The 22,026-nt window shown below is 43.0% G+C and overlaps 3 protein-coding genes across 5 annotated transcripts; 1 reads left to right on the forward strand and 2 right to left on the reverse strand.

Annotated features, from left to right (window-relative positions):
* RB195_013338 (uncharacterized protein) lies at positions 1–17,990 on the forward strand (the record flags this gene model as incomplete). 2 transcript variants are annotated; one of them, XM_064203103.1, is made up of 19 exons in its annotated part: positions 1–107; positions 478–602; positions 6,499–6,672; positions 6,759–6,814; positions 6,913–6,994; positions 7,482–7,692; positions 7,967–8,084; positions 8,168–8,242; positions 12,492–12,620; positions 14,162–14,269; positions 14,366–14,470; positions 14,528–14,671; positions 15,042–15,131; positions 15,203–15,288; positions 16,564–16,747; positions 16,893–16,979; positions 17,277–17,397; positions 17,719–17,819; positions 17,922–17,990. In XM_064203103.1, the coding sequence occupies 19 exons, from the start codon at positions 1–3 to the stop codon at positions 17,988–17,990; spliced, it is 2,172 nt and encodes a 723-aa protein (XP_064058984.1). The 2 variants fall into 2 exon arrangements, with proteins under 2 accessions (XP_064058984.1, XP_064058985.1); XM_064203104.1 differs by lacking the exons at positions 1–107; positions 478–602; positions 7,482–7,692 and having other exon boundaries at positions 6,621–6,672; positions 6,873–6,994.
* Positions 17,991–18,581: 591 nt separating this feature from the next.
* On the reverse strand, positions 18,582–19,121 carry RB195_013339 (uncharacterized protein; the record flags this gene model as incomplete). The annotated part of the gene is made up of 1 exon (XM_064203105.1): positions 18,582–19,121. One exon carries the CDS (start codon positions 19,119–19,121, stop codon positions 18,582–18,584), a length of 540 nt encoding a protein of 179 aa, XP_064058986.1.
* A 521-nt stretch (positions 19,122–19,642) lies between these two features.
* On the reverse strand, positions 19,643–20,538 carry RB195_013340 (uncharacterized protein; the record flags this gene model as incomplete). 2 transcript variants are annotated; one of them, XM_064203106.1, is made up of 4 exons in its annotated part: positions 19,643–19,734; positions 19,788–20,013; positions 20,119–20,209; positions 20,267–20,538. In XM_064203106.1, 4 exons carry the CDS (start codon positions 20,536–20,538, stop codon positions 19,643–19,645), a joined length of 681 nt encoding a protein of 226 aa, XP_064058987.1. The 2 variants fall into 2 exon arrangements, with proteins under 2 accessions (XP_064058987.1, XP_064058988.1); XM_064203107.1 differs by lacking the exons at positions 19,643–19,734; positions 19,788–20,013 and having other exon boundaries at positions 20,080–20,209.
* Between the last annotated feature and the right edge of the window lie 1,488 nt (positions 20,539–22,026).

Below are 22,026 nucleotides of genomic sequence, written 5' to 3' on the forward strand. Positions count from 1 at the left end.
ATGCCGAAAATAAAGAACAAAGTCGTTCGAGTTAAAACAAGCAGTGTTGAGCACAGCTCGAAGAATATTCATCTCGAATTCGTGGCATACACAATAAAAGTTGATAGGTGAGAGTGGAGAGTAAAAAACGCAAATGGAAAGGAAATAAAAGAAAAATGACTTCTGCTGATAACAAAACATGAACACTGAAAGAAAACTGCTATCACAGCTGGTCAGTTCAAGCGAAAGGAGAAAACGTGGTCCCCTTCACCAGCACAAAACATAAATAGTGGGCCCGTGCCGCGATCACAACAAACTCAAGCGATGAAGTAGCGTTTTGAATGTGCGACTTTTCGTACCATTAAAATCTATTTATTTAGTTCTATTTATTTGTTCATTCATGCTTGTATACGAAAGTGAGTGCAAAATTGTCGACTACGAGAATTGAAGCGGCAAAAATCGCTTCCTCCTTCCTTGTTAAGTTCTTAATCTCTTCAGCCCCTGCAAAGTGGAAGATGTGAAATTGGATTTCAAATCCGGACGTGAAAACAGTGAAAGTAGTGAAAAAGAAGTGGAATTATGGAAGTGGAATCCGATGTTAGCGATAATACATTCGCGACAACGTGAGTGAATGTAGGGGAATTTTTATTAGTTCGAAATCTTTAGGGAAAAGCTGTGGATTCCCATAATAAAAATTTGAAAATCCGAAGCGAAGACCTTGCAATGACGAAAGCAAAACAATACGGCAGGCGAAGACGTTGACGGTCTCATGGATGACTAATCCGCTGATTTTCCACCATCAATCATTATTCAATCTACAATTCGAACAAGAATTAAGGTTTGGGAAAAAATAAGAGTGGAAAAATCAGGAACAAGTGAGATCAGGATTCGTTCCGATTTAAGCATCTACGACTTACATCTAACAATGGTTATCAGCATCAGGGTATTTTAAGAATGCGGCACTTCTGCGATTGAACTCAGCCCAGCATAACAACAGCACTTTCTGTTTGATTACCGTTATCAACGGTTGTTTGCTGGAGTAACGGAATTCGCTACGTAGGATGAGTTTGATTGCTGCACCTGTCGTACTCGTTTGTTGACTGAGAAATGATCCAAAGATCAGATCACCTCAAATCAGCAGACGGTGATTCTCCACACTCCCCCACTGACATTGACTGACAGATGATAACAATTGAGATTTCAACGCTGCCAAAAACAATAAACCTCGTACGGGCCCGCAGCCAAGTGTACAGATCGTGACTACATAGAAACGTGATAATAAGACATTTATCACCTGCGCAGACGGAGAGGGTCTCACAAAAAACTTGAACTTGGTCCCGGAAGCTCAACAAAGGGCCTACAAAAAGTTCTGGACAACAACGCGAAAACGATCCATGCCATCGATCGTGAGCAGAACTCCCATAGGTCTTGAGCTCGAATCCAATCAAATTTCTCCAGTTGCGCTCTTATGGAAAAATGAGTCTTGGTTGGATATTTTGTTAAGGATGGGAATAGAAATTTCTCGTCCTCGTGAAAATGCGTCGCGTGGCGGAAATACATCTCCACTCCTTCTATCATTGGGAATGTCCCCGTAATAAACAGCAAGGCTTCGCCGCGAGATGCTGTTGCACCGAGAATGCGTCAGCAAAATGAAAAAATTATTGCTCATTTTGCTGGCGCAAGTTTTGTGAGGCGGGGGCACTCAACATTGCTTTAATCGAACTGTAGTTTTGGGGCGCAAAAACCTTGATAGAGCACAAAAACTGTTCTTAAGTGACAAATGGCTTTACTATTTGAGTAGGCTATAGTTCATCAATCGACAGGTCATCACTGGAAGTGAATAGGTGAGTGAGTCGGAGCCATAAAACGTGAGCATTAGTCTCCCGGAATCACCTTGACACGTAGGCTAAAGTTATTAAGCGAAAAAAGAAATATAGAGCTGAAACTACCAATGCTTTAGCTCTACAAAACTCAACAAACAGCATACCGGAGGTGGGCAGTTAACTCATATCATGTAGAACATTGAAAAAAGCCACAAATAATCTGAGAGGTTTCTTCTCCGCAATCTGCGCTTCACCGTCAGGAATGATCTTTGTGCTCTACGAACGTTTTTTTTTGCGCTGAAAAGTACAGTTCCATTAGAGTAGTGTTGAATGCCCCTGCAACTACATTTTACCTGTGCATTTTTCCTCATGAAGGAAGATACATTGGATACGTGCCCTTCCCGTTTCCCTATCGCCTTTGAACGTCGATCACAAATCGATGCGTCTAGGGAGAGTAGGATGCGAGAATGCTAAATATTTGCGCTTTGTCTAGTAAACTAACAATACGACATCTCGTAAAATGTGAGATCCTGCTTCGATCTTGGTGTCCAGCTTAAGGCCAGAGCTCACGACTATAAACGTTTTTTAATTGAGTCACATAGTTCTATTCTTATAATCGAATGCCTTCGAAATCTTTTTCGTTTTCGCCAACGTTGCTTATTTCCACCAATCAGTTGGGATTCAATGTCCCAGGAACAGAGGCTGCCTGTGCCCGACAGCACTGGCTTCATGGAATTGAAATATCAGAACCAAAAGCCGTTAAATTCTTATAAGATACATAAAAAGGACAGAATTTTCCAAAATTTTTTGTGCTGATACTCAGTGCATTTTTGGTCACTTTTACTCGCTTAAAGGCATCACTCCACGAATCTGAGGTGGTGCGGGTTTCAGGTAGGTTATGCTCATACGGAGTAGTAGATTATCGACAGAAGGGTGATTCCGTCTATTTCTTTCTGATTTTCGTCAAAAACGGCTTGGAAGATACAACTTCGAGCATTCCGTCGCGCTATTTTCCACAACGAGTTCGATCGGAGCGCGCCAGCTTTGTACACGCGCCGCATTTGCCGCGCCATTTTTTAGGGCAATTAGGAAGAAATGGACGGAATCACCACAATCTACGATCCCGTATAGGAACTCTCCACTTGAAATCCGCACCCCCAGATCGGGGTGATGCTTTAACACATTGGAAATTTCGTGTGTTTGGAAGAAACACCGAACAACGAAGAAAACGAGTAGTACATGAAAGAAGCAAATTTGCTGAAATATTGTTGGGATATTATCATTGAAGTGTTTTCTTTTTTCTTTTTAAATCTACAAAATATTTTTAAATACTGATTAGAGCACATAATACGATTAAAAAAAGAGAAGAGTCAGATGCATATGTGGAATTACAGGACAACAATGAAAAAAATTAAAAAATCAACATTTTGCTCCGACAATGTGAAATGGGACGATGCAGGATAGATGTAAACTGTGTTGTCCTGTAATTGTGTAAACTTTTTGCAAAAGAGTCCATAAAGAATCCATAAAGATGAAGAATTAATTATATGTATGTACGTAGTTTCCAGCAGTTTAAAAGTGGATTTAATGACCAAAATTGATTTAGTAACCAAAAAAACTCGGATTCCGTGCACATTGCTAGGTCTGGGAGATCACTAATAACTTAATGATAAGAGGTCCAACAGAAATGTTGTAATTAGTTCTTCAGAAAAGTAGGTTTACCCTTGAAAACAATCATACAGCTGTTTTTTTTTCCCAATTCCTAATCTTGTTGGAATTTTAATGGGACAAGGATGGGAAAATGGCATTCTCCCCATCAGATATTTGGAAAAACGGCGAGGCCATGGAAATAGAATGGTATGGCATCTGATAGGAAAATTTCTCACCCACAACAAGCTGGAATTTAATTTGCATAGAATTGTCTGTTTGTCAGTTGTTTTTTTTGTCATAAAACTTCGTTCAGGATCATACACTTTTCGGTTCATCTGATTCTCTCAAAATTTAGATTGGAAAAATTTCAAAAAAAAGTCGAAAAATTTAAAATTTTCTCCGATCTAAATTCCAAAAAAAAAACCAGGCCTCAAAAAACAGCGACGTGATAATCCTGTAGCAGAAACCTTCCTCTATAGAAATCCACCCAAAGTATTCGCTTGGTCCTCATCACGAAGTTATTCGCGATCTCCTAGAGCATACAATTCGCAAAGAATCAGAGTTCTTTGTTGTTATTAAATTCCACCTGAACCGCTTTTAAACTGCTGAAAACTAGAAATAATTAAATTCTTTAACTTCTAGATTAGGTTTCAAGTTTCTCCTTTGCGAAAATTTGACTCAGCGGGGTATCACATTGCGCATTGTCAAAACGAAATGTTTATGCTTTCACGTTATTGTCCTACGTCTGGAACTTAATATAATACTTTGAAATACATGTAATTATTTATATTATTAATGGAACCAGTCTCAATGTCCGGCTAAAGCCGGACTTCAGACCATCTGTGGTGTTTGCTTCGCTCGCCTTCACTGATCAACGATAATTAATATTAGTGCCGTTTTTTGTGAAATTGGACTTGTGCATCTCCAACAATCTTCCTTCCTTTTTTATATTATAACTAAAAGCGAAAGATTTCATGGAGATTCTAGGATTTCATGGAGGTTCTACATTTGGAGAACATTCGAACTCAGCTTTAAACACTCCTTACCAATATACTATAGAAAAAATTTAAAACTATCACTCGAAATATTGGTTTTCCTCCTGTTTTCCCCAAGTTATCAAAAAATGATGTTTTGGCATAAAATGACGTGAAAGACATCATCCTACTGATAAAGATAACGTTCCACGTCAGATCACATAAGTATCTCGCTACTATTTAAGCATCCGTTTGCATGTGTGTTTCCACTTTCTGAGAACGGCATGCTAACAACTTGAGGCGAACGAAGAAGGAAATAGACACGCGGAGGAGTCATAAAGGTGTAATGCAAAGCGCCCAGTGGCCACGGCTATGAAACGGCTGCAACCATCTTTTGCGTCATGCACGCGAAGTTATTGCGCACCAACCTGACGCCGGGCCGCGGGACCCGCCTTAGTCCATTGTGTAGCTAACTGGCGCCGCCGCACCAATCCGAGGCCGGTGGATCCGTCACACCCCTCTTTTCGAATTTCGTGACTGGCACACACACGTGGCAGAATAAACCCGTTATTATATACCAGTCTGAACGTCTAAAGGGCCAAAGCCGGACTTCAGACTTTCTGTGGTGTTCGTTCCACTCGCCATCACTGAATAAAAAAAAGGATAGTCACTGGCGTATCAATCCACTTGGGATGCGCCAATGCGTTTTACTGGAATTCGTAATCGTTGAGGTTTTTTGGAACGCGTGTTGGCCTATACAATGACTTGCGGGGGCCAGCCGGTGATCAAGTCAGTGTTTTTATCCTCTCAGAGAAGTCTGGTACCAATTTATCGACCCCGGAGGGATGAAAGGCTTGGTGAGCACCGCCATCACTGATTAATGAAAATAAATCAATAATAGTGACATTTTCTGTAAAATTAGAATTGTGGTTTTCCAGCAACGTTTTCTTCTTTTCCTTAAAGCTAATTTAAGCAAAAGATTCATAGCTTTCTTTGTAAACGCGTCAGTTCTTCATATGGAGAACATACAAACTTCACCTTTAAGCATTCTTTCGATACCAATGCAATATAGACAAGACTTGGAATCATTACTCAAAGTATTGGTTTCCCTCTTGTTTCCCCCAACGGTTATCACGGAATGATGTTTCACATAAAAAGAAGTGAATGACATCATCGTACTAATAAAGATAGCGTTTCACGTCAGATCATATAAACAGCTTGCTACTATTTGAGCAGCCGCTTGCACACAAGTTTCCACTTTCTGAGGAACGAAGGAGTCGCAGAGGTGGAAAGCAACATGGAAAGTGGATACAACTATGAAACGTTTGCAACGTCCCATTTACCTTTTTCGACATGCACACGAAAATACTGCACGATACTTCTACACCATGACACAGGACTTCGAACCTGTGGGACCCGCCTTACCCATTTTATACCTTCACGACCCCAGCGCACCAATCCAACGCTGATGGACCCGTCGCACCCCTTTCTATAGATATGGCGATGCGCCTACGCGTTCGACTTCAACTCAGCCGTTCGTTTGAGGTTCATGAACTCCCCTGCATCCTTACAATGACCTGCAGAGGCTAGCTGATGTGCTAAGCCTGTGTTTCTATCCTTCCAGACAAGTCTACTGCCAACTTATCGACCTTCAATTTCTATGACAGATCTCAGGTCCGTACCAGTATTCTTTGACGCAGAGTATACATAATTTGGTATAGTCGAATCAAAAAGGCAAAAACCTCCCCCTTCGATCCTAACCGCTGCGCTCCATTGTAGCGCTTCGAGCGCAGGCGTTTACGCAACTGCACCGCGGTTCATGTCATTTTGACTATAATTTCACTTCATTTGTGAGAAAACCCATAGATGCAGGGAACTAGCGATGAGAGAAAACAAAATTTGTTGTAAAGTCGTTTCAAGTAAAGTGTATCGGAAGCTGATGAGAAAAAGAAGAAATCCGACTTATGCTTTGGGAATGAGGCAATTAAGTGACGAACGAAAAGCGCGCATCCCCTCCATGAAGAAGACAAAATCTGCGATCTCTTGTACAATGTAAATAAAAATATCTGCAGAAACCCTAATGTCATCTGCAATTAGGAAACTAAAACAATATCACAAATATAAGGGAGTACATTTATGTTGGCTAATCCGGTACAAACCAGTTTTCATAGTTTCTCTACGTGAGCCGGTTGTTATGCTATACTGCCTGCTGTTTTCTACCACCGTAGCAGCATCGGAAGTGCGCGGTACGTGGTTGGGTAAACTAACCTACTCGCAGTTACCGCACAAATGTTTCCTTGTATGCGAGATTCAACTCAAAATGTCTTTTTAGGGAATACTTCTTGTTTTGATGGGAAAATATCCAGTGATGGTAGTGTCAGGACCGCTGTAAGTTCCGTGAGTTCGTTGGTGGCAGTATGCAATAACAACGAAACAAAATTTCTAGGAGAAAGAAGCAAAATTATGGTGTTCAGTTATGGTTTCAGAAACTCACAATCTACCATTGTTCGAGCAGCGTGATTGCCCGTCAGCTGGATGTCATCTGTACTCAACTGACGATTTTTACTGGTGAGGAAAATATGATAAGTAGTGCTACTGTCCCCATCTGCCTAAGTGATATGTTGAACGACTTACTTGACTTAATTGGAGGATTGATATTAGCGACTGTCCGGATCTTCCCGCTTGGGTGTGTTGTCCTTCACCACAGTCACTCCATTCGTCGCTATTCCGTATCTTGCGAAACCTTATGCCTCGCCTTCACTGACTATCCACGCCGAGTGTCCTCAGCTACCCTATCGAACCCCTCAGTTTAAAACTTCCTTTTTCAGCAAGGTAGCCTTTTTAGGCTTGGACCCGACAAATTACTAGAACACGTTGAACATGGCGATCTGCTGGTCTTCTCAGTATAGTATGACAAAGACCATCCGTTCAAGATGGATCGACGAAAGCACAAATGACTCGTAGAGATACGCTATAATGATTACGTATTATGCATCGCGAAGAAACAACGCGAAACGAGCAAGCTGGCTTTTTTCCTGGGCTATCTATGGTTTAGATCAGGTGTTCATCATCAGGAGAGTGATTGAAATCTGGCAGCGGTGTTCAAGGTCAATGCAAATAGTCTTTCTGGACTTTGAATCCGCTTTCGACTCTCTTCATCGACGCCGTCTTTTCAACGGACTTCACGCAAGTGAAGTACCAGGAACGTTCGTTCGCCTACTTGATGACATAAATCAACGAACAACTGCTGCACTTCGGATACAGCCGTATGTACAACACCGTCTGGATTTGTAACTGGATTAAGACAACGGGAAGTGGTAGGACACTTCCTGTTCAACTTTGATACTTTGACTTTCATTGATAGCATCACGCGAAGAGCGATGTTCTGACGCATCCTACGCGTCGCGTCAGCCTTGTTGAATGCTTTGGGCGAACTGTGTATAACATTATTTAACCAGGTGGTGGTTTCGAATCCCATTTCTTAGAATTCTTATTGACCGTACTATCGTGACATTAACTCATTCTATTTTGACGATTTAGCTGTTGTGACACGCATCTGTGCAACACACTCTCATTCTTCCATCTAAACAGGACTCGCAGCTATGCAAAACAATATATTGGCCATTTCGTTATACTTATAATCGTAATTGCTAAACTGGTAAGCGAACAGTGAACTTTGTAACGAAATTTGTAGTCGTTCAGAAACATCACTCAGATCCATAGAAAAAGGAAACTTTTAAGCTAATACTCTTAATTATTAACTGTGGCCCTCCAGATCCTTTTGATAAGAATCCAAGATTTGAAGAACGAATACATGTAAGTTCACAATTTCTTGTGTGCAATCCCTAATATAGTCTCTGATTTGCTTGTCGGTGTTCTGCGACAGTTGTACTCCGCTCCAGTACGCTCTTAGCAAATGATGGACATAATAACAGACTAACTAACAGAAGAAAAGTGATTACGAAGGCTCGCATTTACTACATAGGAATACAAAGTTTTTGAACGGAAATTTACGATGGTTATGCTGCGCCACCATTTTAAGGTTGTTTCCAGTATTACATTAGACTTTATCCATTCACTGCCTGAATTCGCAGCTATAATGCAGAAAAGTTCTCTCAGATTCTGTAAAAAAGAAGAAGTCAGAACCAAAATCACGGCAATAAGGAACTTAGTAAAGTAATGAATTTTTTCGCGAGTAGCATTGCATGTTGTGTGGGTATTTATTCAAAATCATGTCCTTCATTTCACGTTCAAACCTAAACCGTTCAAACCGTTCAGACCTCGTGTTTAGGCAGTTTACGAGTATACACTTGCATAACAATGAGCCTCGTATACACGAGGCCGCGTACATATATGATTCATACTGCCACATGTTCGTGCTGGCCCTTCTTATGCTGAATGCAACCTAGCGTTTGACTCTAAGCGTTGTAGCTGAGCCATATAACCTGCACAGCTAAATCACGCAAAATTCCCGTATATTGCAAGAAGGTACTCCTGTTCAGCGCATCCAGTCAATGCCTGCAGTAGTGAAACTCCCTGGAGATACCATGCGATCTTTGGCAATAACTATCTGTTTTGTCACGCTGAACTGCAGATCATTATCGAATGAACTGCAACAAATCGCCTTCTCTAGGCTTCCGCGATATCTCTGTGTACCGTTTGCTGCGCCGCAGGAAGCACGCATCAGAGATCCGAAGATCCGAGAAAGGATACGGTGGTTCAATGATAATGTTTTTCAAATGAAGCAATCAAAACACAGAAAAACTGCCGGCCTGCTCCGGCTATTACAAAAGCAACATGACATACAAGCGCGCCGCCTCCTTATCATATGGTCGGCAAGGAGGGGACAGTATGGCAACAAACATTACAAATAATCAATTATCGTGTTCCGAGTGCGGAACATGCACTATCTGATGCGGCGATGCTGATGAAAGATAGGAGGCTGCACGTTAGCTGTGAGTAACTACCACAACAACCTGAAACTTGGCTCAATATCGTTTAACGCGCCTTTGTATGACCGTGGGATTACAGCAGATGCAATTTCTAGATTGTAAGTACCCACCCCCCTCATGTGATAAAGGCAATGAGTTCCTGTCTAGGATACCCAGTCAGTCAGATATCCCTTCCACGTTCAAAAAGGGTCATGGAAAGGGTCAACCTCCGACGCCTGAAGAGCGCAAACGGAAGACGAGAACTCTCAAACTTCAGCTCGATTACGTTCTCACGTAGAGCGAATTGTTCTATCAAAGCTATGCTAAAGACCGGCTTATCAAATATTGCATAGAAACAACGCGTGACGAGCAAGCCGGCTTTCGTCCTAGACGATCTACGTCTGACTAAGTGTTCATCGTTAGAAGACTGATCAAGATGTGGCCAGAAGTATTCAGAGCAATTTCAGTTAGCCCTTATGTTCCTCGAAGCTGTTTTCGACTCTCCTCACCGAGGCCGTCTTCTCAACGCGCAGAGAACCAAGAAAGTCTATTCGTCTAATTGATTACATAAATAAACGAACAACTGTTGCAGTTTGAACACTAGACCATCGTTCTACTCGAGACCCAGGTATTTCGAGATAATTCAAATGAGCAGCAGAGGTTGTTATACCTTCATAATTGTGTCTCCTCAGTTCATCAATTTTGTTATACGCTGCTTTTAAAAACGCATTGACTAGAACAATACTGCGCGATGTTGCATCGAAAAACCAAGGTCAATCTATCATACTTCGAATGTATGCCACATTTATGTATTTATTGAAAACACCTACAGGTGTGCCATAAAACAAACAATATGGAACACATCTCACTAGAATTCCGCCTAAGTTCTACGCAACAGGACCGGCCCTTCAAAGCTTAAGGGGTGGTGGGTTGGCAGGTTACTCTTCCGCTACAGAAGGTAAGAAATTCTCACGCGAGATCCTTTTCCCAGTTCCAGAATGCTGCAGTAGATAAAGGGTTACCAAGGTTAGCGTGACCAACTTAACCCCGAACAGAGCAATCCTTCAGGGACCCTGGGCGGACGACAGGGGGACCTCAAGCGCAGGGACTCACCACCTTTGCTATCCTCGAACGGTTATCCACCACTAGGAGAGAATGAGGACCAATTTTACAAATGATTTCGAAAAAGAGCATACTAAGCAGAATTGCAGCTAGGTAGTGCCATTATGAACAACAGAAAAACAGAAACTAAGACTGTGAGCTAGAAATACATATCAATTCAATGCTTAATGTGGTCGCTCGTTAGAGAATGAACATGCTCCACAACTCTGAAACAGTGAGATTTTAGACCATGCTCAGTTGGGATAGCCTGTTATTGAATATCTTCGAAATTGGACTAGAAACTTCAGCGGGAAGTGAATTAATCCAACGCCCAACTCTGCAGAAAAAGGAGTTGAACATAGTTGAGAAGAGTTTCCGTCTAGAGTTTGGAGTACTGCGAATTGAAGCTTCCTGTTCTCCCGCTTGTTAGTCGGAAAATCCGATACTTTCCTGCCTTTAGCTTAAATTCCATTTGTAAGATACGAAAACCCAAAACTAAATCGTTGACTACTCTTCTGTACTTCAAGCTCGTAAAATTCAGAGCGTTAAGTCGAATTTCATTGAAAGGAAGTTTATTGAATAGTTGTTGAATATTTGTGTGATGTGTATGTGGATATTATGAGTAGTTTCAGGGCAACCCGGATCGGAAAAGCATCATGATCATGATATATAAAAACGGGCTTATTCTGTCACGTGTGTGTGTGTGTGTGTGTGTGTGTGTGTGTGTGAGTGTGTGTGTGTGTGTGAGTGTGTGTGTGTGTGTGTGCGTGTATGTGTGTGTGGGTCCACCGTTCCATATTCACGGCCACTGCACGTGTTGCATTGCACCTCTATGAATCCTCCACGTATCTATTTCCTTGCACGTTTGCCTCAACTTGTTGCCATGCCTTCTTCAAAAAGTGGAAACATCCACACAAACGGCTGCCTAAATGGGGTCCACCGGTGCAGGATTGACGCGCTGACGCCAGATATCTATAGTATGGGGTGCGACGGGTCCCAGGGTGTCAGATTGATGCGCCGAGATCGTAAAGCCATAAAATGAGTTAAGGCGGGTCCCACGGGTTCGAATTCCTGCGTCATGGTGTAGAAGTATCGCGCAGTAACTTCGTGTGCATGTCGAAAAATGTAAATGGGACGTTGCAAACGTTTCATAGTTGTGTCCACTTTCCGCGTTGCTTTCCACCTCTGCAACTCTTCCGTTCCTCAGAAAGTGGAAACTCGCGTGCAAACGGCTGCTCAAATAGTAGCAAATTGTTTATATGATCTGACGTGAAACGCTATCTTTATCAGTACGATGATGTCATTCACTTCATTTTATGTGAAACATCATTCTGTGATAACCGTTGGGGGAAACAAGAGGAGAACCCATACTTCGAGTAGTACTTTCAAATTGTGTCTACACTGTGTTGGGAACGAAGGCGTGTTTGAAACTAAAGTTTGAATATTATCTAAGTGTACCCGTTTAGAAAGAAAACTATGAAACCTTCCGCCTTTATTTATAATAAAAAAGAGGAAAAGGGGAAGAAAAGGTTGTTAGAACAACACAAATCTAATTTCAGATATTTGCAGAGAGAAAGAGAATAAACAAACTTTCATTAATTTTCATTGATCAGTGAAGGGGAGCGAAGCGAACACCACAGAAAGTCTGAAGTTCGGGTTTAGCCGGACGTTCATACAGGTCTATAATAAACCAGCCTGAAAATTTGTTGTACTTTTTCTTTTTGATATCCTTCCTCAAGAATGGATTCTAGACTGGCATTGCGTATTCTAGATCTGGCAAAACGTATGCCTTGTAAAGAAATATTACTAAATCAACGGCCTTAGGGTGCATGTTCCTAAATGTTGTAAAAATAGATGACAGCTCTTTTTTGGTGACTAAGTCAAAATGAGCGGAGAAGTCGAACGACTTATCGATTATAACCCCAAGATCTCGAATTTGCTCTCGTTGTTGAAATAGTTGTTGAATATTTGTGTGATGTGTATGTGGACATTATGAGTGGTGTAAAAGCACTGAATGAACTTTCGATTTGCAGTTAGACCTCACTCAGTTCTCGATTCAACCGAAACTGAATGCAAACGAAACAAACTATGTGATCGAACAGATTTCCAGAGGAACATCGGAGCCAACATCTGCATCACTGGAAAACCTTGCCGTTAATGCAGTATGTGTATGCCTTTAAATACGTCACGACCCACGTTCAGTTCCTCAATTCAATTCCAGTAGTGATATAGTCGAGTCAAAACAATGTAAAGCTAGGATGAGTTGCGTAAGCAGTTGCACTCCAAGTGGTGCGGTGGAGTCGAGAAGGGACTATCGCTAGCTTTTCGAACCAAATTAGTTCGAAACCAAATGGAGTTAGAAATGCTCCAATCTCGTTTTCATCTGCTGAATCCACCGCGACGCTTCGAGGACAACCGCTAACACAACTGTTAAAGGCTTAAGATCATTTGTTCCGACTTTGATTCATAAGAGCTAGAATGGAAAGCGTTTTTCAGTCAAATGGTCGAGTTAAGCAGGAAAAGCTTACAAAATTTTGCTGCTATTTAGTAGTTCGTTAATATGTTCAAGAAGTAGGGAGAAGCAGGGAGGGAGATTTAGCGTGGGTTCTCTAACTTATAGAATAAGTGCTACTTTGTCGTTTACTTTTGAACTGAATATGAAAGAATACCTGCTTCATTTGCTACGATCCCCTAACAGAAATATATATATATATATATATATATATATATATATATAATCCCCACTACGGTTTCTGTTCTCTTAGTCGGTGCGTTGAAGGCAGCTTATCACTAAGCTGACAATGCTGCCTCTGTGGGCGAATATAGGGTTGGAGCGTAGGTTACGAGTATCCCCTTACCGGCCAGAAAAACGGCGTCGGAACCGCCTTCGTTCGTAAGAGTTTCAACGTTAGAACGTGCCAGCCTTGTACATGTTCTGAGTTCCTCAGCAGTGTGTTCATTGTCTTTACATTAATGGGCTGCTATGGAGACCTCACTGACCTCATTCTCGACCGCTCGCTCGTGGATGTGGCGCGTGTACAAAGATGACACGTTCTAACGCATCTCGAAAGAAAGAAGAAACAAACATGGTTTTCAGCACGATTAGGCGGCGTTGAATTGAATTGCGTCACGTTCATGCTCGCAATCTACCACCCAAGCTCTATATTTGCCAAACCCCAACATCGACAGTTTTGTAGGACACAACTGTTAACGTTTCATGCTCTCGATGGTTGGCATGCCTAAAGGCACCACCCCACCAATCTGGGTGGTAAGGATTTCCGGTGAAGTATTCGTATACGGGACCATACGTTATTCAGAGAAGGGTGATTCCGTTCATTACTTCCTAATTGCAGTAGAAAACGGCCCGGCAGATACGGCTTCGAGCGTTCCTGTGCACTATTTTCTAGAACGAGTTCGATTGGAGCGCCAGCCTCGTGCACGCGCCGTATCTTCCGGGCCGTTTTTTACGGCAATTAGGAAGAAATGGACGGAATCCCACCCCTCTCCATAATCTACTATCCCGTATATGAATACTCCACCTGAAATCCGTACCACCTCAGATTCGTGGGGTGATGCCTTTAAGCGCCACCATTGAGGCAAAACCACGAGTTGTAACAGAAAAGAAACGTAAAGAAATAACGAACGGGAAAAAATGTGGTGAGATAGAAATGTGACGCACGGGACCGTCACTCATCACTTCCAGGTGCTTACTTACTCCACCACCGATCGCATGACATACCGAGAAGCAAAAGATCAAGCAAAACTGACGGATATCAACTGCTCTTCTCCTCTGGGAGAAATTCTCAACTCGGTGAATTCCTTGAATACTGAAAATAAGAGTCAAACGTTAAAGTGCTGCGTACTTATGCGTAGACAGTTCTGCTTTAGCAAAAAAAATCTTTTCTAGGTCATCCGTCTCGGTCCCTGTGAAATTAACTGGGACTACGATGTGGTGGGCGTAATCCTTGCAGCTGCATATAAAACGCTCATGGAAGAACCAACTGTGCTTGAGGTTCGAGATTCATTAGAGAAAGTAGTTAAGTAGCTGTAAACTGCGCATCGTTTCAAGCTATCGGCCCCAATTACAATCTATGGAGACATACACGGTCAATACAGTGATGTCTGGCGATGGTTTCACGCAAATGGTTGGCCTCCAGACACTCGATGTCTTTTTCTCGGAGATTACGTCGACAGAGGACGACATAGCACAGAGGTACAGCCAAAACAACCTAGGCATGTGTGGTTCCTTGACGTGGTGCGCTCGAAGCTGCGCTGTGGAGCTAGAAGTTGCGCTCTAGGTGGGACAATCGTTAGCTCCACTTGACTCTGCCCTTTGGGTCGCACTAACCATAGTTTCGCGTCGATCGCAACAGCTAGGTACACAGCACCCGTTCGAGCACAGAACACAGCTGTAAAAGGCTTCTGGCCGTTTTGACATATATACCATCACATATCAGCTATACCTAGAACATAAATAAAAGACCTCGCACAGTAGTAATTGTTTACTGACAATATAATGTTGTTAAGAATTATATCAGTGTCATTTTAAAATCAATATTGTTTACCCGCAGGCACTTTTCCAGGTATTGATGTTCCTGCTACTTCTAAAAATAGTCCTGCCGAAATCCGTGTACCTCATTCGCGGAAACCATGAAGACCCACCCGTCAATAAAGTGTGTCGCTCTTCACGAATACTTATTCCTCAGACTTATGGCTTATATATTTGACAATAGCAGGACTTCAGGCCTATAATTTCCAAAGTGAAGTGAGAACGCGATTCTCTAGACGTTTATTCAAAAAGTTATACAGGAAAATAGGAAAAGTTTTCAGGTGGGTAACTTTGAAGGTAGTGTATCATTACGTACTGAAATCCCAGGGAACTTGTAGAGTTCGGGTTGCAGATTACGAAAGTTAGCGTGGGTTCGCCCAAATTCCCCTAATCGTCGTAGAAAAGCAAGGACCACCTCTGTCCATGCCACGAGCGAGCTGCCCCAGATCAATTGTGCATCCTCACCAGCCTATTCAAGTGAAACCAATGAATAGGCTGCTGAGAGGACCGAAGCTCGCCGTTCCCACGCCGTTATTTACGTCGATTAGGGTGATTAGGGCGGAGCTACGCTACGTCCCGTAATCTACAACTACGGGTTCCCTGAGGCTTTCGTAACAATTTAGGGATACACTAAATTCAACCTTTTAAAAATAGCTTTGTTTCACACTTCTTAACAGGTGCAAATGTAGTTGGGGGCACTCAATGCTGCTCTAGTTGAACTGTACTCCTGAGCGCTAAACGTCCATAGAAGACAAAAACCGTTCTTAAGTGGCAAATTGTTTTCCCAATTGGAAAAAAAATTGAGGAGGCGATAGTTCATCAATCGACAAATCACTACTAATGGTGAATAGCCGTATCACCTGGGACACAAACCTAAGCGCTAGTCTTCGAGCATCATTGAACGTATTCTAAGCTACTAAGATAAAGAAAGGAAGAAAGGTCTGGAAATACCAATGTTCTACTCTATCTTCTTTCTTAGTATTTCTCCATTCTACAGATCTATCTTAGTAGCTTGGACCTACATGTCATGATCTTCGAAGATTAATGTTTAGATTTTAGGGGCCCAGCTGACTTCTTTTTTCGCTTCCAGTGATGAAAAGTCGATTGATGAATTATCGCCTTCTCAACTGGGGAAGGCATTCGTCACCCAGGAACGGTTTTTCTGCTCTGTTGTAGTTATGCCTTGTGCTCTATGGACGTTCTGCGCTCGAAAGTGCAGTTCGACTAGAGCAGCTTTGAGTGTCCCCACTTTCAACTACCTTTGCACCTCCTAATATTATACTACCAAAATTGGAATTAACTTGCCAGATGTTTTCTGCTATGATCGGGTCAAAACGACATAAATTTCGGTGCTGTTGCGCTCGAGGTGGCGTGTTGGAGCTAGCTGCTGGGATCGAGGTAAGACCATTGCAATTACTGCGACGAATTGTGGTAGCAGTGGTCCCTCTTCAACCCTAATTGCTATGCTTCACCGCACCACTTATACAATGGCACCGTGCTTCATGTCGTTTTGACCCGACTATATACATGGAAGCACAGCTAACACTTATTTTCAGTGCTATGCCGATCGCTTGCGTAATTAATCAACAGATAATGTGTTTTCATGGTGGATTATCCCCACGTATTAATACTATCGCCGAGATCGCAGCTTTACGAAAACCAATAGTAACTAACAAACGGATCGATCTACATATCGACATTATGTGGTCTGATCCACATGTCGACGTCTGGGGTTTTGGAGTAAGCGATAGTCAAGTTTTTGTGTTTAGGACGCTAAAACTGCTTGCAGTTCGTTTGCAATTACCTAGCTGATTCTTTTGCAAAATTTAATGATTTGCTAGAAGTAATTTAGTAGTTTGCTAGAGGTTTTACATGTATTATTCAGCCGAACACTTTTCGTGATGCCGCTGGAGTCGGAGTTGGATATGTGTTTGGACCAATCCAGATAAGAAAGTTTGTAAAGAGAAACAAGGTTTGCATGTTCTCAACTCAAAACGGCATGAAGCACGGTGCAATTGCGTACGCGGCTTCTCTCGAGACGGTGCGCTGAGCTGTTAGGAGCGTGCTGGAACCCTTGCTGGCACCATACATTGCTTCAGTTTGCGATGGTCCTATCTCGGTCCCAATCGCTACCTCCACCGCGCCGTTTCGAGTGCGTAGCAAATGCACCGAGGTTCATGTCGTATTGATCTACTGTACTTGGACAAACTGAATAAATACTTCTGTACATCATAACAACAAGAGAATTCCTAAGATATTGCATTTATAGCTATCGCTTATCGTTCGTGGACATCAACCACCAATGAGTGGTTATGAGCGTATAGGGAAGCACTTGTTGACGATATTTTCTACAGCAGGATATCGAGTTAAGGACGACATTGGAAACATGAGTAGGTATAAACAATCAAATAGAAACAGAGCGAATGTAGATGATTTGCTATGGAATTCTTTGGTAGGTCGCCAATAACCTACCACCAAAACATTTCCACTTCACAAAAGCAATAGCGATAAACATTTGCATTACAATCGGTGGGCAAAACCCCTCCAGATCTTCCTAAAAACGTCACTTTTTGAATGATAGATTACCCAAATAAACTTGGAAATGATCCTTATCGAACAACTGACTTTCCAAACAATTTGATTGCGAGAACATATTCAAAGACTTGATATACATTGAGCGTTCTTAACTACAATTCTTGCCTGTGCTTTAGGCGCTTCATTGGTTATCGGCGAAGATGGCGAAATGAACATCGTACGTATACAAATTGGCGAACCGTTGAAATTGAAACGACAGCGGTACAAAATGGAAAAGGTTCTTCCTTGCTTTCCTTCAATTACTGTGCAACTTTACACTTGACACACATATGTAGGCATTAACAAGTGGATCAAGTATAATCTGTTTTCCTTACTTGAGGGAGACAGATATCGGGACTGCGGAAAGCCAAAACAGAAGCACTCTTCAACAGGCGATGAATACAGTTGAAGATACATCACCTGAAGTTCACAGACATCGTAGCTTTTTCCTTAAAGAAAAAACAATAAATAACCTTAACACTCTAGTCAAAATATCCGCCATATCATTCTCATGAATACAACACCATTAAAAGATCTCAAATCTGGCCAAATTCCACAACAAAAATTTAGGATTGGAAACGTCATCAAACCAAAGAGGTGATTATTCTAATTTTTCACTGTTTTTGATGATCCCATAGTTTACCGTTAATTCCACTTCTGGTCTTCATATCTCGTAAGATGCTGATTTTTGTGCGTGCTTGGGTACAACAAACTCTCGTTTTTCCTCAAAAAGTGTTTACATGGGAGGATTAGGGATTTAAGTTTGAGTTTTTACTCTAGACATCTTTAAACAGTTCAGGAGAGTACGATCTCTGACAGGCGACAGTGATCAGCGTCTAATCTTAGGGTCCAACCCCACCTTACAAATACTTCATGCAGAGATTAAGAAAGGAATAAGGCCCGCTTTTTATGAATACTTCGACACTTAGATAGCCCGTCTTCACTGGACGTGCGGGCCCCAGCATCTCTTCCACTCATTTCGTTCCCTCGGGATTGTCATCTAAGATGTTTTCATGTTTCTTGAGTGACGTTGACGAGGTCCTTGAGCCGTATCCACTTGAGCTCTCAGCTGTTCCATCCGTGTAGCGAACACGTCACTCCATCTCGTCGGTCTCCCTCGAGGGCGTTTAGCATCTCTTGGGATCCACTCTAGCGTTCTTTCAGTCCATCTATCGTCGATTCTTCTCATGATGTGACCGGCCCATCTATGCTTCGATAAATATTCCGCTGGGTCGCGAAGACGGGACATTCCTCTTAAGTCGGAGCTGCGAAGACTGGCTAGGTGTTGTGTGCGCCGGTTAAACTTCAGAAGGCATCTCTCAAGGGCTGTGTGGGTAGTAAGTAGCCTCCTGGAGGCGGCAGCGGTGTCTGCCCACATCACCGCTGCGTAACAGAGCGCTGGAAGAACTGTTGAGTCAAACAGAAGGGCACGATCTTGGTCACGAGTCAGTTGGTCCGTAGCTTCCCTGACGGGTGCGAATGCTGCCCATGCTGCTCTCATCCTTCTATTCAGTTCTTCCTCCAGGTTTTCCATGTTCATAGAACGTCCGATGTATACGTATGACGTAATTTTCACGATTTGGTAGCCTTCAAGTTGTACTCCTCCGTCTCACAGTTGGCGTTCTTCATAAACCGTGTCTTTCTTCTGTTTATTCGCAGCCCTATTCTCTTCCCTGCTTCGTTCGATCCGTCGAGCATCGTTTCTGCTTCATCGGTACTGCTCGAAAAGAGGTCGATGTCATCCGCAAAACGAAGGATCTAGGGAAATATTCTTTCAACACGTATCTCCCTTTCTTCCAAAGCAAGTGATTTCCATTGTAATGCAGCGTGAACAGCGATACAGTTTCTCCTTGTCGTACTCCTTTTTCCATTAAATATGGGGGGGGGGCTGTATCTTAGTGGTGCATCGATCGCAGCAGTTGGCTAATGTCCTCACACACGACGCGTCCACACCTTGATCGACCAACGCTGGCAGTATCGCATTCGTTTCTGCGTTGTCGAAAGATTTTTCATAGTCGACGAAGGTTAGAACAAAGGGCAGGCGGTATTCCCGGCAAAGCTCTATGAATCTCGAAACAGTCTGGATGTGGTCCAAGCAGCCAAACTCTTAACGGAATCCAGCTTGTTTTTGAGGGCGAACTTCATCCAGCCTCCTAGAAAAGTGCGTGAGGATGATCTTAATGAATACTTTGTATGACACACTCACCAAGCATATCGGACGGTAGTTCCAAACGTCTTCCCGGTATCTTTCCAATATATAAGAACCGTTCGCGATCTCTTTCACTGGTCTGGTATCCTTTCTTCCCAAGGTAAGACGTCATGTGCGCCGCTAAGATTACATGAAGTGAATGATCACCAGCCCGAAGAAAGTCTGCTGATATAAAATCAGGTACCAGTAACTCGTAGTTATGACGGGAGAATCCGATTTGTAGCTTCATCAGTGGGGATGATCGAGCTTGACACAGGAGTTGATGAACGGAAAAGGTTCGAGTGGAACCTCATCGTGATGATTTCCATCTCAAGACGAGAAGACGTACGAGTCCCGTCGAAATATTATAGCCGTGGAGATCCCTGCGGCACTTCTTTAGACTTGCTCTCCTTTGTGCTGCTTCTAGGATCTTCTTCTGCCTGAATTTCAAAAGATACTCCTGCAACGCTTTTCTGCAGCCAGTGTTTGCTACTAACCGCTCAGTGTGCGATGCATTCAGAACAAGCCTCAAATCCCTTCTTCTTTCCAACAATTCCTTGCTGGTCTTCGAAGTTCGATCCAAACTTGTCGTGCGCGGCTTCGAGGCACGTTCGGCACAGGCTCGTAATCCTTTGAGCAGCATCTCGTAGTCCACGTTTGGGTCCTCTTCGATGTGCCCGTCACCTTGGGACAAGGAGTTCTCGAGTATGAAATCATCGTCCACGCTTCCATCCTCCTTCGTTGCCGATAGCAAATGCTCCTTTATCATGTAGCTAAGTCGAATTTTTTGAACTAAGGAGATGGCAATCAGAACAACTAAAAAGGGATGGTACTACTGAGACGGCAAGTAGACACAACTTCCGGTTGATGAGTATGTAGGCGATCTCCGACCGAGCACAAAGCCAGCGAGACGATTCATTCCATCCGTCCCCTAAACCAAATCTTCCTATCCTGTACTCCTCCAGTCTTTCCTAGTTTTGCGTTGGAGTCCCTGACGACAAATTTGTAGGACTTCTCGTTGCGGACTACTTCCTCCAGCTCCTCGTAAAACGCGTCCAACTCGGATTCATCAGCTGCTGATGTTGGTGATTAGCAGCTGATGATGCTGATGGGTTTTTGACGCAGAGGACGGAGAAGATTGGTTAGATGAGGAGACAGAATCTCGTAAGAATCAACAAGATGGACGAAGGATGAATGCACAACAAAACCAACACCGCCTACATTTCGCGACGGAAGCTTGCCTCCACGAATGACGAATGTACCGCCAATCGTCATCTATCGTACGTCGCTCCTTCTGCACTTGGTCTCCTGCAGAGCAGTCACGTGGAATTCGACAGCTCTGGGAAGGGCATCCAGGTCACCGTCTGTGGATGCTGTTCTCGCGTTGCAGGTACACAGTCTCCATGGCGAGTCGTGCTTGGTCCAGAATCGAAGACATCCTGAGCAACCTGAGATTTGATCGCCTCCGACCGGTCGCCATACCGTTCGACGTCTGAGCAAGGCCCAGTGTGCAGGGTACTGAGGCAATGAATATGCTAGACTGGCAAAGAGACTTTTACCCAAACTAAGCAGCCCTGCCAAGGCGAGTTTAGCTTTCACCAAAGGTGAGTGCCCAACCTATATGGATCTGGGAGCCACCTTGCGACATTTTGCTAAGACGATGGTGAATTTCAGCAGTGGTTTACCCCAAGCTAGGCTTCCGATTCCGAGAAATCGTAATGTCGGATGTGTCAAACTCCTCAGCTTTTGAGACCCTGACGGAGGACGAACCTTAACGTCACAATGAGGCGGTAATCAGTTATTTAGGTAGCGAATAAGAGTAGTGATAATGAGCTAGTCACCGAATTCAAACATACGCAAAAGAAGAGAATGACAAATACTAGCTAAAACACCTCATTGGGGCGAAAGAAGTGGTTAAAGCATTCCGACAAAACAAAACCACAGCGGTTGAAACGACCTGAAGCCTCGTGGAATTACGCAAGCGGCTGCACCTGAAGTAGCACGGTGGAGCTAGCTGTTGTGATCGCAGATTCTTCATCACTTCTGCTGTCCGCAACAGGCGAGCCGGTTGAGACTTCCCAGTCACAAGAGAGCTTCACTGTATTCAGTTGGAACAATCACAACATCAAGAATGGCATGGAGGAGGCCATCTACGATTGATATCACTTCCTAATTCTGGTATGATATCACTTCGGTGAAACAACATGCAACATCTATGTAGCAAGAAAGTGTTCACCAAACAAAGAACAAAAACAGA

The sequence above is a fragment of the Necator americanus genome, chromosome V (genome assembly GCF_031761385.1).
Source record: "Necator americanus strain Aroian chromosome V, whole genome shotgun sequence".
Taxonomy (NCBI): Eukaryota; Metazoa; Nematoda; class Chromadorea; order Rhabditida; family Ancylostomatidae; genus Necator; species Necator americanus.